General features: G+C 42.0%; 1 protein-coding gene across 1 annotated transcript in view; it reads right to left on the bottom strand.

Annotated features, from left to right (window-relative positions):
• Positions 1-14,340, bottom strand: part of LOC308657257 (uncharacterized protein C1orf87) — a gene marked incomplete at its 3' end in the record, with an annotated part of 89,345 nt that overhangs the window by 46,638 nt on the left and 28,367 nt on the right. The window contains exons 3-4 of the mRNA XM_081308790.1: positions 1,960-2,094; positions 912-1,175 (exon numbers count right to left, since the gene is read on the bottom strand). Coding sequence (XP_081164916.1) covers positions 912-1,175; positions 1,960-2,094 — 399 coding nt within the window. The remainder of the gene's footprint in view (positions 1-911; positions 1,176-1,959; positions 2,095-14,340) is intronic.

The following is a 14,340-nucleotide window of genomic DNA, read 5'->3' as shown; positions in this document are numbered from 1 at the left end:
TTTGTATTTCTAAATCCCCCATTGCTCCTATCCAGTTTCTAATTAATGGTTGTGTGGGTCACAGCAGGTGGTGGTAAATTATATTTCAAAGATATCCCCTACCTCTCTCAGTCTAAGGACTTATCCCAACAAACAGGAGATCTTTGCCAACTTCTCTGTTCTGACTGAATGAGCGCATTACTAGACTCAAGAGGGCCCATCATCATGAATCACCCCTCGTGGTGTTGAAAGCAGACGGTAAAAGTTAGGACAGGATTCCAATTTTAAGAGAAATTAAACAGAGGTAAGAACCCTACATCTATTTTCTATTCCTGTCTGTTCTAACTAGAAATTTCCACATGAATATAAGTAAGCTTAGACATCTTTTATGGTGTGGCTATGAAGAGTAATCCCAAGACTCCTATGTTAATACAGAAATATTCAGAGATGAAATGATTTGATCATGAGAGCTGTAACCTAATCAGTCCACTCTAGTTTGGATGGACTAACTTGGTGGAAACTGTAGGCAGGTAGGGCATGGCTGGAGAAGGCGGGTCACTGGGGGCCTGCCATGAGAGGGTTCATCTGTCCTTTGCCACATTCCCATTTCTCTCTTTGCTTCCTGGGTGCTGAAGTAGAGTAGCTCTCCATCACCATGCTCTTTCACCACACTGTGCTGCTTCACTTCTGGCTCAGAGCAATGGAGTGGCCAACCATGGACTTCACCTCTGAAATCATGAACACAAAATAAACTTTTCCTCCTCCAAGTAGTTCTTGTCAGGTATTTTGGTCATAGGGATGAAAACCTAACTAACACAGTGTCCATATAAAAGGTTATTTTCAAGGAAAAAAACACAACTTCTTAATTCTATTACCCGGTGGGTACAAATAAGAGACATAAAAGACATCCACACTTAAAATAGTGGCCATACCATTTCAGGAGAGCCCTTCCTAGAAAATCTCTGGCAAAGGATCTTGACTGTTGGCAATTGCAGAGGGACTCCATGCCTCAGGAAGAGGTGGCTCAGCTGAGACTGAAGGAGAAACCCTGAAGAGATTGGGTCCAGGATCGTCAGCTCTTTCTGAATTTTGTCTAACAAACTGGAGCTCAGAGGGTGTGACTTGAGTTCCTTTCTGACCAGGGCAAGAAGAAAAGAATCTTCTTTTGTTGTTCCACTGGGCCTCTGGACGATATCCTAACACAACGATGAGAAAAAGAATGAACATGGCTTTAATACAAGATGGTGAAAGGCCCAGACAAGGATGCAAAAGTGCACAGGGGCTGGAATCAGAGGGTCACTCCTGAGGGCGAGTATCCAAGCTGTATTGTCATTAGTGTACCATGCCTCAGGTCTATTCCTTCAGAAGAAAAAAAGAAGCATCTTCTTAGAGTACACATGGCTCTTTAACATCCACCATCTGTCTTTTACAAAATAAGATTCTTCTTTAATTGCGTAAGAATTAGGATAACCTATCTTATAGACTCATTGGTTGGGGAAGTTTAGGGCCGGAGTTTAGACCAAGGATGAAGCCCAGATCCTGACTCAGTTAATTGGGAGCACAATGGTCCTTCAATCCTGGAAATCTCTGGAAGGAAGATAGGTCAGGGACAGGAAGATGATGAATTCAGTTAGATCTGTAGGGTTTGCCTGTAAAATCATCAATGAAGTTTCCCAGAAAGCCGTCTGGACATATGGAGTTTAGTGTCCATCAGTCCATCCTCAGACTGTCTTATCATCTGCTCCACATTAAGTATACAGACAAGGGGCTGGGGTGGTGGCTCAGTGGTAGAGCACTAACCTAGCATGTGTGAGGCACTGGGTTCGATCCTCAGCACCACATAAAAATAAATACATAAAATAAAGGTATCGTGTCCATCTACAACTAAAAAAGTTTTGTTTTTTTTTTAAAGATATACAGACAACAAATAATACCTGTTCATTCACAGTAGGAAACAACTTGACAACTCTGAGTACATACCTCAGGTTGGCTGGGGCCACCCCTCACCAACTGCTCCAAGGACCGGTCTCCAAGATTTCTCCTGGGGAGGCCATGCATGTAGGATAGGGACTGGTCTCCAGATGGTACAGAGCTGCAGTGGGCCTGATGGGGAACCTTAAAGAAGAAAGAAAAATGGAAGCAAGGAAAAGACAGGTTGGGGAGAGAGGAAAGAGGGAGAATGTAAGACAAACAGCTCCTTTAAACACAATCCTGATTCTAAATAAATTAAATCCCCAATGAAGAAAGCTTGCAATGACACACATTTCAGCAACAGGCAATTAACACATGTTTGACAAATATGTTAACAATTAGATACTGTCTCATTTGTACAAGAAAAGTGTTTGTGGCAGACCTAAAAAAAAAAAAAGGTAAAACATAAAGTGTTTGTAGGCAAATGTGGGGTTTTTATTGATAAGAACATCCTTCGGCTGTTTAAATTAGCAGGTTCAGGAAGAGCTGCAATGGAAATTGTGAGCTTTGTCAAGAATGGAAGAGATTAAAAAGCCTAGAATATTACAGCCCGTGAGCAATGTTATTAAAGGTTACCATAGAATAACAATCAAACTATGGTCAAGAATAAAGTCCCATTCCATCTTGCCATAGAGCATAGTGTATGAACCATTAAAAATATCGTCTGCATTTTATGATGGTTTGACATCTTAGGATAAGGGACTCTGCCACTTAGGGAAGACTGCTAGGTGATTCCTAGAGATGGTAAACAACTCTCTTGCAAACATATCTTTCACTCATACAAACCAACCAATTCTGAGTTCAAACCTCCAAATGCTCCCTTTATCTAACTTTCACATACTAAGACATTATTGATTCTTCCCCAAATCAACCCAGTACCAGGTTCTGACAAGTAGAAATGAACTTTATGTCCCAAAGCCTGAGGGAATTATTCTGAATGGCCAGTACAAAGCTGTTCCCCTGCTCTGCCTTGCTTTTCCTACAGAAACCTCACCAAATTCTGTGTCTTTTCCTATATTGTCCTTTGACCTTCCCACTCTGTGCTTCCCCATGTGACCCTCATGGGGTGGTATGACCCCTTCTCTTGGGCAATGTAAGTGATTAACTCTTCTTTCAACGGCAGTTGTCCTTATGTCTTTAAGTTTATTAGATCTGATTAAAACAAAATCCTGAGTAAAAATTGAGACACATGGTTATTTTTAGTATCAGGCCATTGAAAGGTGACAAGATTTGAAGAACTGAAAACAATTATCTCTGTACACAATTGATAGTCATGCTGAACAACCTTTCAAGATGAATAGCAGCCAACAAGGGCTTAGTAGTCATGAAGTATTTTAAAGAAAAACCAAGAGTGGTCTCCGATGACCGAGGATCCTAGAGGACACGTAAAAATAGCAAGCTATTTATTTGACCTATACTCTGTATAAGGCATGATGTAGGGGCTTCACTAATGCCATTTAATTTAATATGAGGTAGGTATTTTAAATCCTCTTTACATTAGGAAAGCTGAGGTTTGCAGAAGGTTAAATAATTTTATACCTTTATTTAAGAAATATCTACGACTTGCCTAATCTGGTCAAGGCACTGTGGAAGGCCTGAGTGAAGAAAACCAGACTTACCCTGCTTGAGAGAGAGGAAGGCACAGCAAGCATATGGGGTGGTAGGCCACTGTTGCAATGGTCCAAATGCCCACCTAACCTTCCAGAGGGACTGACACCTAAGTCCAGGCTTGAAAAGAAAGTTACATCTAGATAAACTAATGAATGGAGAGAGAAAGGGAGAAGAACGAAGGTGACAGAAAAAGGGAAAGGGAACTGGATATAGAAAATTTCAAAGGTACACTCATACATGCGCGCGTGCGCGCGCGCGCGAGAGAGAGAGAGAGAGAGAGAGAGAGAGAGAGAGAGAGAGATATGGATGCTTCCAGAGCATAAGCTTTTGGGAAAGGCAAAAGATAAGGCTGGAGAGGGAGGCAGGAAAGAGGCAGTCAATCAGCCTCTATGCTTTATTCTGAGGGCAATGGGGGGAACCATGGAAATGGTTTTAGTAGAGCAATGACTAGGTAAGTGTGCCCAACATTCCTTCCCAGTAAATTTTGCAGACAAGATCTGCATCTTGTTATTTTACTACTGCCCTAGAATAAGAGAAATTTAATATTTAGTTCACAGAGCAATTTCACTCTCTTGAAATATTTAGTTAGGTCTTTCAGACATATTGTTCTGGGTGCAGTATTTTTCTTTGCAAATTATTTGCAACATAAAATATTCCCATTTTTTTGTATTTATATACATACAGTAAACCCTTATATATCTACTAGTTCCCCATTCTCAGATTCAATGAATTTCATAGGGAAGATAGTTGCCTCTATACTGAATATGTGCAAACCTTTTTTCTTGTCATTTTCTAAATGATACAATAGAACAACAGTTTACATAGCATTGACATGTTATTAGACATTTCATGTAATCTAGAGATGATTTAAAGTATATGAGAGGATATAAGGGTGTACCACGCCATTTTACATAAAAGACTTGAGCATCTTTAGATTTTGGTATCCTTAGGGGTCCTGGAACCAATACCTGGCAGATACAGACAGATATCTATATTTCATAGTTCCAACAGAGTCAAGGTGCCTGTTAGCCTTCTTAACTTTCATTTAAACACCAGAAGTGAGAGCACCTTTATCCTTGGCACTCTAGAAACAGGTGAACAAGGCACCCATGGTTCCTGCCCTTATAGGTGTTTTGGCCTAGATATCACAAACTAAATGTTATATTCTCACCTACAGAAAAAGGAACATGCATTTCACTCTCACAGGTACTGTGAAGAATGAGTGTTGTGTACTTTAAATATTTTGTAAATTCCCAGACTATATTCGATACTATTTTTGAAGTGTATTTCCCTGCAGTAATATGATCTCCACATGGGCCAACACTTTGTCTTGTATCCTGCTGAACTCCAGCATCAAAACCAGTGCTGAGTCTGTTGAATGAATAGAGAGACAGTGTCATGAAACAGTGACAAGCCATTGGCGCTACTCGTGCCTGGTTGCACCATCAGATTTCTCCCTTTACTAATATAAATCGCCCTGGACTGAACTGCTGTTTTTTTAAAAATAAGAGTGTCCCTAAAGTGTCAAAGAAGATGAAATGCGAAATTCTGATCAAGATTCATCTGACCTTGGGAGCTGCCAGAGCGCCTACAAATTTCTGATATACGGGCTTCTTTCATTTGGTTTACTTGAATCACAAAATACTGCTTGGGGGATGACAGAATAGCCTGAAGTGACTTTGATTAATAATAGTATTGTGATACTTGCTTAAAATAATTGGTACAAACAAAGCATAAAAATTAACACACATTTACTAACTCTCCTTGGAGGTGTTGAAACTTGCAAATGTTGGAAGTGTAAACAAATCTTTTAAATATTGCTCCTAGTAGAACAATTTTTAAGTGGTTACATTATGGAAGTTATGAATCCTGATACTTTAAGACAAGAGAGCACAACTACTAATTGTCTTAATATTGTGAGATGTATGCTGTGGCTTGAGAGGAAATTCCAGAAAAAGCATCAAATGTAGACTTGAAGTTTCGTTTCTTAAACAACTTAGACCAAGCCCCTTATGTGTTCTAGAAAGCTGTCAAATGGCTCAAAAAAGGACATTGTTGATAATGAAGACAACTGTGAGAAAGAAGCCAGTGAAAAGTTTGATACATAGTTTTTAAAGAAATGTAGAATTAAAAAAAATTCCCAAAGATACTATACATGATATGTAATTTAAATATATGCTTCAAACAATTCACTGAATATTAATGCTTATCATTTAAATATTTTATACAACTTTACATTTTACATTTTTAAAAAGTATTTTTTTGGGTTGTCAATGGACCTTTATTTTATTTGTTTATATGAGGTGCTGAGAATAAAACCCAGTGCCTTACAAATGCCAGGCAAGTGCTCTACCACTGAGCCACAACCCCGGCCCTGTATTTTACATTTTAACCTTTTGGAACTTTCAAAACATGTAGCAAGAATAATCTAATGAAACTTCATAAAGTAACCACCATGATCCAATTATCAATTGACAACATTATTTTATTTGCACCCACATCACTCTGCTCTCCAGGGATGAAGTGAGCCCAAGTCTGTTGGTTTATCCACACTATTTCAACATGTTATCTATAAACCTGTGATTCTCAAAGTGTGGCCCTTGGTCCAGAAGCCTTGGGTCTCATTTGGCAACTTATGAGACATAAGAACCATCCAGACACACTGAATAAAATTTCTCAGGGTGAGGCCCCAAAATTTGTTTCGATAAGGCTCCATTGATTCTGATGCATGAAAGGTAGGACTTCTTTTAAAATGCAACCACAATAACACTCTCACAATTTTAAAAACTCACTATTGGAGGGGACCCAACATGGCGGCCGGCGAGGAAGCAGCACTTTCAGTATCTCCACATTAATGGGATCAGAAAGACCCATTAATATACCTGGATTCTACCTACTGAGGAACTTCTAGCAAAATTCCGCTGAAAGGAGACCTGCCGGGAATTAGTAAGTTTATTAGAGGTGACAGTTTGTCCCAGACGAGTGAATCTTGGCCACGCAGCGCAGAGGTCCAGCCCTGCCAGCCGCTGCCTGCCCGGCTCTGCTAATGGCCCCGCCCGCACGGCGAACGGCCCCCACCAGCCCGGCTCAGGAGGCGACGTGAAGGGAATCTAACCAAGCCTTTATGAAATAGCGAACTGGGAACTAAAACCAGAGATTGAGTCAGACCAGAGACAAGCCAGTTCCACCCCTCCCTTCGGACACTCTGGCAAGGAGCCAGGGGCCCGCCATAGCAGAGAGGGGAAGTCACCAAAGTTTGGCCAATGAGATTCCTTCCCAGCGGAATCTACTTTAGCAGGTGTGTGACTCCCACCCACACCAGATACAAACAACCGGGAAACTTCAAAAATCTCTCCGTGGGCGTGACCGTAAGGGCCAAGGGACTCCCGACCCCCAACTCCCCCTAATGCCAGTGATGTGGGCGTGACTGTAGGGGCGGAGAAAAGCAGAGAAGACTCCCCAGCCCCAACTCCCCCAACCGCCAACGGAGAGGGCGTGACGGTAGGGGCGGAGGGAAACAGAGGACACTCCAGACCCCCAACTCCTCCTACTGCCAGTGGAGTGGTCGTGATTGTAGGGGCTGAGGGAAGCAGAGGGGATCCTCAACCCCCAACTCTCATTACCACCAGTGGCGACACCAAAGGTCTTAGCCGCCAGCTTCCGAGGGCGTGCCCACCAAAGAGTTCTGGAAAAATTAAACTATTGACTCCCAGACCACAGCTCCACAGCACTGGGGCTTAGATGAATGACAGAGAGTGCTCAGTCGTTTGGGAAATAGGGCATGCGGTGGGGCTGAAAGTGTAACCAGATCCTTGGGGAACCGCCTCCAGTGAGCAGGACCTGGCTGGCTGGCAAGAGGAAGGGGAGGAGGGGCCGTAGAAGTGAAACGGCTCTGGACCAACAGGATTGAGAGACTCCCAGGAGCACCTTACAGGGATTGCTGTTGACACATTGAATGCAAAACTCAGCTCGGAGGGCACACCTTTGCCTATGGGAAGAGAAGAAAATGGATCTCTAAGACCTAATTTTATTTCTTATTTTATTTGATTTTATTTTATTTTTTCTCTCCCCTTTTCCCTCTTTCTTTCCCCCTCCAAGTTTTATTGTTCTTTCCATTCTCCTCTATGCTATCTATCTCCCTCTCCTTCTTTCTTTTCAAGAGCACCTTCCTTCCCCTTCTCCCCAACTTCCCCTTCATCCCAAGCATTACGCCCTCCATTATGTGTAACTGTCTAAATGCAAATAGGTGAATGTTTCGAGGCTGTCTATAGTGCTCCTAAATACCTAGCTACTACCAACACCCTGATCCAATCGATGGTTAGTATCCCCCTTCAGTAGAGCAACCTTCTAAAGTAGCCAAGACATACTAACCCTTATACCTTCATAGCACCTAACCTAAAGTCCTAAGAAAAAACAACAAATCACAATATGCATACAGAATCCAGAAGCCCTTTATATATTGAATGAATCAGCTCTAAAGTACAATAAAGCCCAACATCTCTAGGCATAATCTCCCACCACAAAGGAGAGACAATAGAGATATACAAAGCCAAAACAAATGTATAGGAGAAAGCAGTTACAAAGCAGTCAAACAGAGCTGGAAAGTAGCGTGAACAACATGAAAAAACAAGGGAAAAAAGGATTACAGATAATGAAGGACAACTTAAATCTACAGGAGGACCTAGAAGCATCAGAAACATGGACAGGGAAAGAAATTAAGGCATACCTAACTCAGATGGAACAGAATATTAGAGAAGACATGAGACAGCAAGTCCAAGCATTGAAAGTATATTTTGAAAACGAACTAAACAAACAAATTCAAACTGCAAAGAACGAGCTTTACCAGGAGATAGAGATCTTAAAAAAAAAACAAACAGTAATCTTAGAAATGCAAGAAACCATAAACCAGATTAAAAACGCTAACAAGAATATTACAAATAGACTAGAACAAGTAGAAGTCAGAACATCAGATAATGAAGAAAAAGTTTATCAACTTGAAAAGAATATAGTCAACACAGAAAAGATGCTTAAATCTCACGAGCAGTCTATCCAAGAGATATGGGATCTCATCAAAAAAAACAAATTTGAGAGTCATTGGGATAGAAGAAGGCACAGAGGTTCAGACAAAAGGAATGGACAACTTATTAAATGAAATAACCCTAGAAAACTTCCCAGAGATGAAAGATGGAATGGATTGCCAAATCCTGGAAGCCTACAGGACCCCAAACATCCAAAACCGTAATAGACCAACTCCAAGACATATAATTATGAAGATAGCCAACATACAGAACAAGGAGAGAATATTAAAAGCCATGAGAGAAAGGAGGCAGATTACATTCAGGGGTAAACGAATTAGGTTAACGACTGATTTTTCATCACAGACTTTGAAAGCGAGAAGATCCAGGAACAATGTATTTCAAACACTGAAAAATAATGGATTCCAACCAAGAATACTGTATCCAGCAAAACTAAGCTTCAGATTTGACAAGGAAATTAAAATCTTTCACAATAAACAAAAGCTAAAAGAATTCGCAGCCAGAAAACCAGCACTGCAAAGCATTTTGGGCAAAATTCTACAAGAAGATAAATGGAAAAATAGTGCCCAAAACTAACAGCGGGAGGTATCTCAGTAAAGGGGGAGGAAAATAACCAAAAAGTAAAAACTAGCCAAACTAAAATAAATAAATAAATAAACATGACTGGAAGTACAAATCATATTTCAATTGTAACCTTAAATGTTAATGGACTAAACTCACCAATCAAGAGACACAAGCTAGTAACCTGGATCAAAAGAACAAATCCAACAATATGCTGCCTTCAGGAGACTCATATGATAGGAAAAAACATACACAGGCTGAAGGTGAAAGGTTGGGAAAAATCATACCACTCACATGGCCCTCGGAAGCAAGCAGGAGTGGCCATAGTCATATCGAATAAAATCAACTTCAAACCTAAGTTAATCAAAAGGGTTAAAGAAGGACACTATATCCTTTTAAAAGGAACCATCCACCAACAAGACATAACAATTATCAATTTGTATGCACCAAACAATGGAGCTGCAACGTTCATAAAACAAACTCTCCTCAAGTTCAAGAGTCAAATAGACCACAACACAATAATTATGGGTGACTTCAATACACCGCTCTCACCATTAGACAGATCCTCCAGACAAAAGCTGAATAAAGAAACTATAGAACTCAATGACACAATCAATAACCTAGACTTAACCGACATATATAGAATATATCAACCATCGTCAAGTGGATACACGTTCTTCTCAGCAGCACATGGATCTTACTCAAAGATAGATCATATATTATGCCATAGGGCAATTCTTAGTAAATATAAAGGTGTGGAGATAATACCAGGCACCATATCTGATCATAATTGAATGAAACTGGAAATCAATGATAAAAGAAGGAAGGAAAAATCCTGCATCACATGGAAAATAAACAATATGTTACTGAATGATCAATGGGTTACAGAAGACATAAACCAAAAAATTCTTAGAGATAAACGACAATTCAGACACAACATACCAGAATCTATGGGACACAATGAAAGCAGTTTTAAGAGGGAAATTCATTGCCTGGATTTCATTCCTCAATAAAAGAAAAAACCAACAAATAAATGAACTCACACTACATCTCAAAACCCTAGAAAAGGAAGAGTAAAACAATAGCAAATATAGCAGAAGACAAGAAATAATTAAAATCAGAGTGGAAATAAACGAAATTGAAACAAAAAAATCATTGAAAAATTGATAAAACTAAAAGTTGGTTCTTCGAAAAAATAAATAAGATCGACAGACCCTTAGCCATGCTAACGAAGAGAAGAAGAGAGAAAACTCAAATTACTAACATATGGGATTAAAAAGGCAATATCACAACAGACACTACAGAAATACAGAAGATAATTAGAAAGTATTTTGAAACCCTATATTCTAATAAAATAGAAGACAGTGAAGATATCGATAAATTTCTTAAGTCATATGATCTGCCCAGATTGAGTCAGGAAGACACACACAATTTAAACAGACCAATAACAAAGGAAGAAACAGAAGCAGCCATCAAAAGACTACCAACCAAGAAAAGCCCTGGACCAGATGGGTATACAGCGGAGTTTTACAAAACCTTCAAAGAAGAATTAATACCAATACTTTTCAAGCTATTTCAAGAAATAGAAAAAGAAGGAGCTCTTCCAAATTCATTCTATGAGGCCAACATCACCCTGATCCCAAAACCAGACAAAGACACTTCAAAGAAAGAAAACTACAGACCAATATATCTAATGAACATAGATGCAAAAATTCTCAATAAAATCCTGGCGAATCGAATACAAAAGCATATCAAAAAAAATTGTGCACCATGATCAAGTAGGATTCATCCCTGGGATGCAAGGTTGGTTCAATATACGGAAATCAATAAATGTTATTCACCACATCAATAGACTTAAAGGTAAGAACCATATGATCATCTCGATAGATGCAGAAAAAGCATTTGACAAAGTACAGCATCCCTTTATGTTCAAAACACTAGAAAAACTAGGGATAACAGGAACTTACCTCAACATTGTAAAAGCTATATATGCTAAGCCTCAGGCTAGCATCATTCTAAATGGAGAAAAACTGAAGGCATTCCCACTAAAATCTGGAACAAGACAGGGATGCCCTCTCTCACCACTTCTATTTCATTTAGTCCTTGAAATACTAGCCAGAGCAATTAGACAGACAAAAGAAACTAAAGGCATAAAAATAGGAAAAGAAGAACTTAAAATATCACTATTTGCGGATGATATGATCCTATACCTAGAAGACCCAAAAGGGTCTACAGAGAAACTACTAGAACTAATAAATGAATTCAGCAAAGTGGCAGGATATAAAATCAACACGCGAGGAGAGGGGAAGATGGTGGCGAAGGGAGTGCATCACCCCAGTGTGCCGCGTCACTGTGCGGGAGAAAGATGAGGCGAAACAGCTGAAGGCTATCTTGTTGGGAATTTCCAGTGAAATTGAGGTGCTAGTGGACGGATTTCCATTGCGCGAGGTTTGGCTGCGGGGGCTCGGTCGTGGGCGATTTCTCCACACGGAGGGTCGCATTGCCTGATCTGCAGACCGCCCCACAGCTGGAGTCTGCGGTGCGCGCTGGGAAGCGGCGAGGTGCCAGAGCGGGAGTGCAGTGATGCGGATTCTGGGGGCTCCTGCCAGTGGTGCAATGGCCGTGCTTAGTGCTGAGTTCCGGCTTCGAGACAGAGGAAGGAAGCAGTCCAGTTCGATTCTCGACACCGGTCGGACCACGGAGGAGGACAGCAGCCGCCATCTTGGAGAGCTGATGTAATCATCCCTGTTTTCTACTGATCTCAGCTCATTCAGCTACGGAACAGGTGATTTCAGGCTGGTATTTGCCTGCGTCTCACAGACAGATCGCTCAGGCTTGGGGCTAGAGAACCTGTGGAGAATACTCCTTGGGGCTCGCTCTTGGCAAGGTGTGCGCCGGGCTCTGAGCGGCCAGATTCTGGTTCCCTGGGCTGCTTTGGCCCAGGGCTGGGGAACCTGAGGAGACTGCGTGTTGAGGCCAGCTCCAAGTGGAGCGTGCGCTGAGCTCGGGGTGGCTGGGACCTGAATCCCGGAACAGTTTTGGCCCGGGGCTGGGGAACCCGTGGGGGTCGCTCCTTGGAGCCTGCTCCTAGCTGAGCGTGGCTGGGATCGGAGAGGCCGGGTTCTGGCTCCCGAAGCTGCTTTGGCCCAGGGCTGGGGAACCTGCGGTGACTGCTTCTCGGTCCGGGTCCTGCTGGGTGCTGTGGGGGTCAGGGGAGCAGAGTGGAGCTGCCGCCTGCGCCCAGAGCAGGCCAAGTGACCCGCCGGCGTGGTATCACATCATCCCAACTGCAGCTGGGGCCGAAGAGAGTAGCCGCCCATGCCTAGAACAGGACCAGCGACCCGACGGTGCGGTAGCCAAGTCACCCCATTTGGAGTAGGGGCTGTGCAGAGCCGCCGTCTGAGCCTGCAAGGTAGGCAGACCTGCGACCCACTGGCAGGACAGGCCCGGTAGCCTGCCAGCGTGGTGGACAAGTAGCACCTAGGCAGTCACGTCACACTGGTTGGAGTGGTGGTGGAGGAGAGCCGACGCCCGTGTCCGGAAAAGGCCCAGCGACCCGTTGGAGAGGCAGTCAGGTACCCCCACTGGGAGTGGGGGCTGAGAAGACGAGCCCGCAAGGTAGGCAGACCTGCGACCCACCAGCGGAACAGGCCTAGAGGCCTGCCAGCATGGTAGACACGTTACACCAATTGGAGTAGGGGCCGAGCAGAGCTGCCGCCCACATCCGGATCAGGACCAATGACCCGAGGGCGTGGTAGTTACGTCACCATAATTGGAGTGGGGGCAGAGCAGAGCCGCCACCCGCGCCTGCAGGGTGGGCAGACCTGCGACTGACCAGCGTGGTAGACAGATCACCCAAATTAGAGGAGGAGCACAGCCACTACCTGCCCTGCAAGGGAGATTTCCCAACTATACAAGAGCAATATAAATAAATAGGGGGAAAATTTCAAAAACACAACAGTTTCACCAAGCAGAAAGAAACGCGAGCAACATGAAAAGACAAGGAAAGAAAGGACCACAAGCAATGCAGGTCAACTCAACTTTAGAAGAGGTAATAGCTGCAACAGATGGAATGTCAGATAAAGAGTTCAGGATATACATGCTTCAGATGATCTGGAGTCTCAAGGAAGACATGAGACAGCAAAATCAGACAATGAAAGATCACTTTGACAAGGAACTACATAAACAAATCCAGGAAGTAAAAGATCAATTTCACAGGGAGATAGAGGTAATAAAAAACAAACAAATAGAAATCCTAGAACAGCAGGAAACAATAAACCAACTTAAAAACTCAATTGAGAATACTACCAGCAGAGTAGATCACTTAGAAGATAGAACATCAGACAATGAAGACAAAGTATTTCAACTTGAAAAGAACATAGACAGCTCAGCAAGTCTGCTAAGAAACCATGAGCAGAACATCCAAGAAATATGGGATAACATTAAAAGACCAAACTTAAGAGTCATTGGGATACAGGAAGGCACAGAGCTCCAAACCAAAGGAATAAACAATCTATTCAATGAAATAATACGAGAAAACTTCCCAGACTTGAAGAATGAAACAGAATCTCAAATCCTAGAAGCCTACAGGACGCCGAATGTGCAAAATCATAAGAGATCCACACCTAGACACATTATAAAGAAGATGTCCAACATACAGAATAAGGAGAGAATTTTAAATGCTACAAGAGAAAGGAAGCAGATTACATTTAGGGGTAAACCAATCAGGATAACAGCTGATCTCTCAACACAGACTCTGAAAGCTAGAAGATCCTGGAATAACATATTTCAAACACTGAAAGAAAATGGGTTCCAGCCAAGAATCGTGTATCCGGCGAAATTAAGCTTCAGGACGGAAGATGAAATTGAAACCTTCCACGATAAACAAAAGTTAAAAGAATTCGCAGCTAGAAAACCATCTCTTCAAAAAATCCTTGGCAAAACATTACAGGAAGAGGAAATGGAAAATAACATTGAAAACCAACAGTGGGAGGTAGGACAGTAAAGGGGGGAAAGTAATCAAAGAGGAAAACAAATCAGGTTTAGTAACATTAATAAACAAATATGGCTGGAAGAACAAACCATATCTCAATAATAACCCTAAATGTTAATGGCTTAAACTCACCAATTAAGAGACACAGGCTAGTTGAATGGATCACAAAACAAGACCCAACAATATGCT

Source organism: Spermophilus citellus (assembly GCF_964194105.1).
Source record: "Spermophilus citellus genome assembly, chromosome: 9".
NCBI lineage: Eukaryota > Metazoa > Chordata > Mammalia > Rodentia > Sciuridae > Spermophilus > Spermophilus citellus.
The sequence above is the reverse complement of the archived record's forward strand: the minus strand, read 5'-3'. Positions and strand labels throughout refer to the sequence as shown.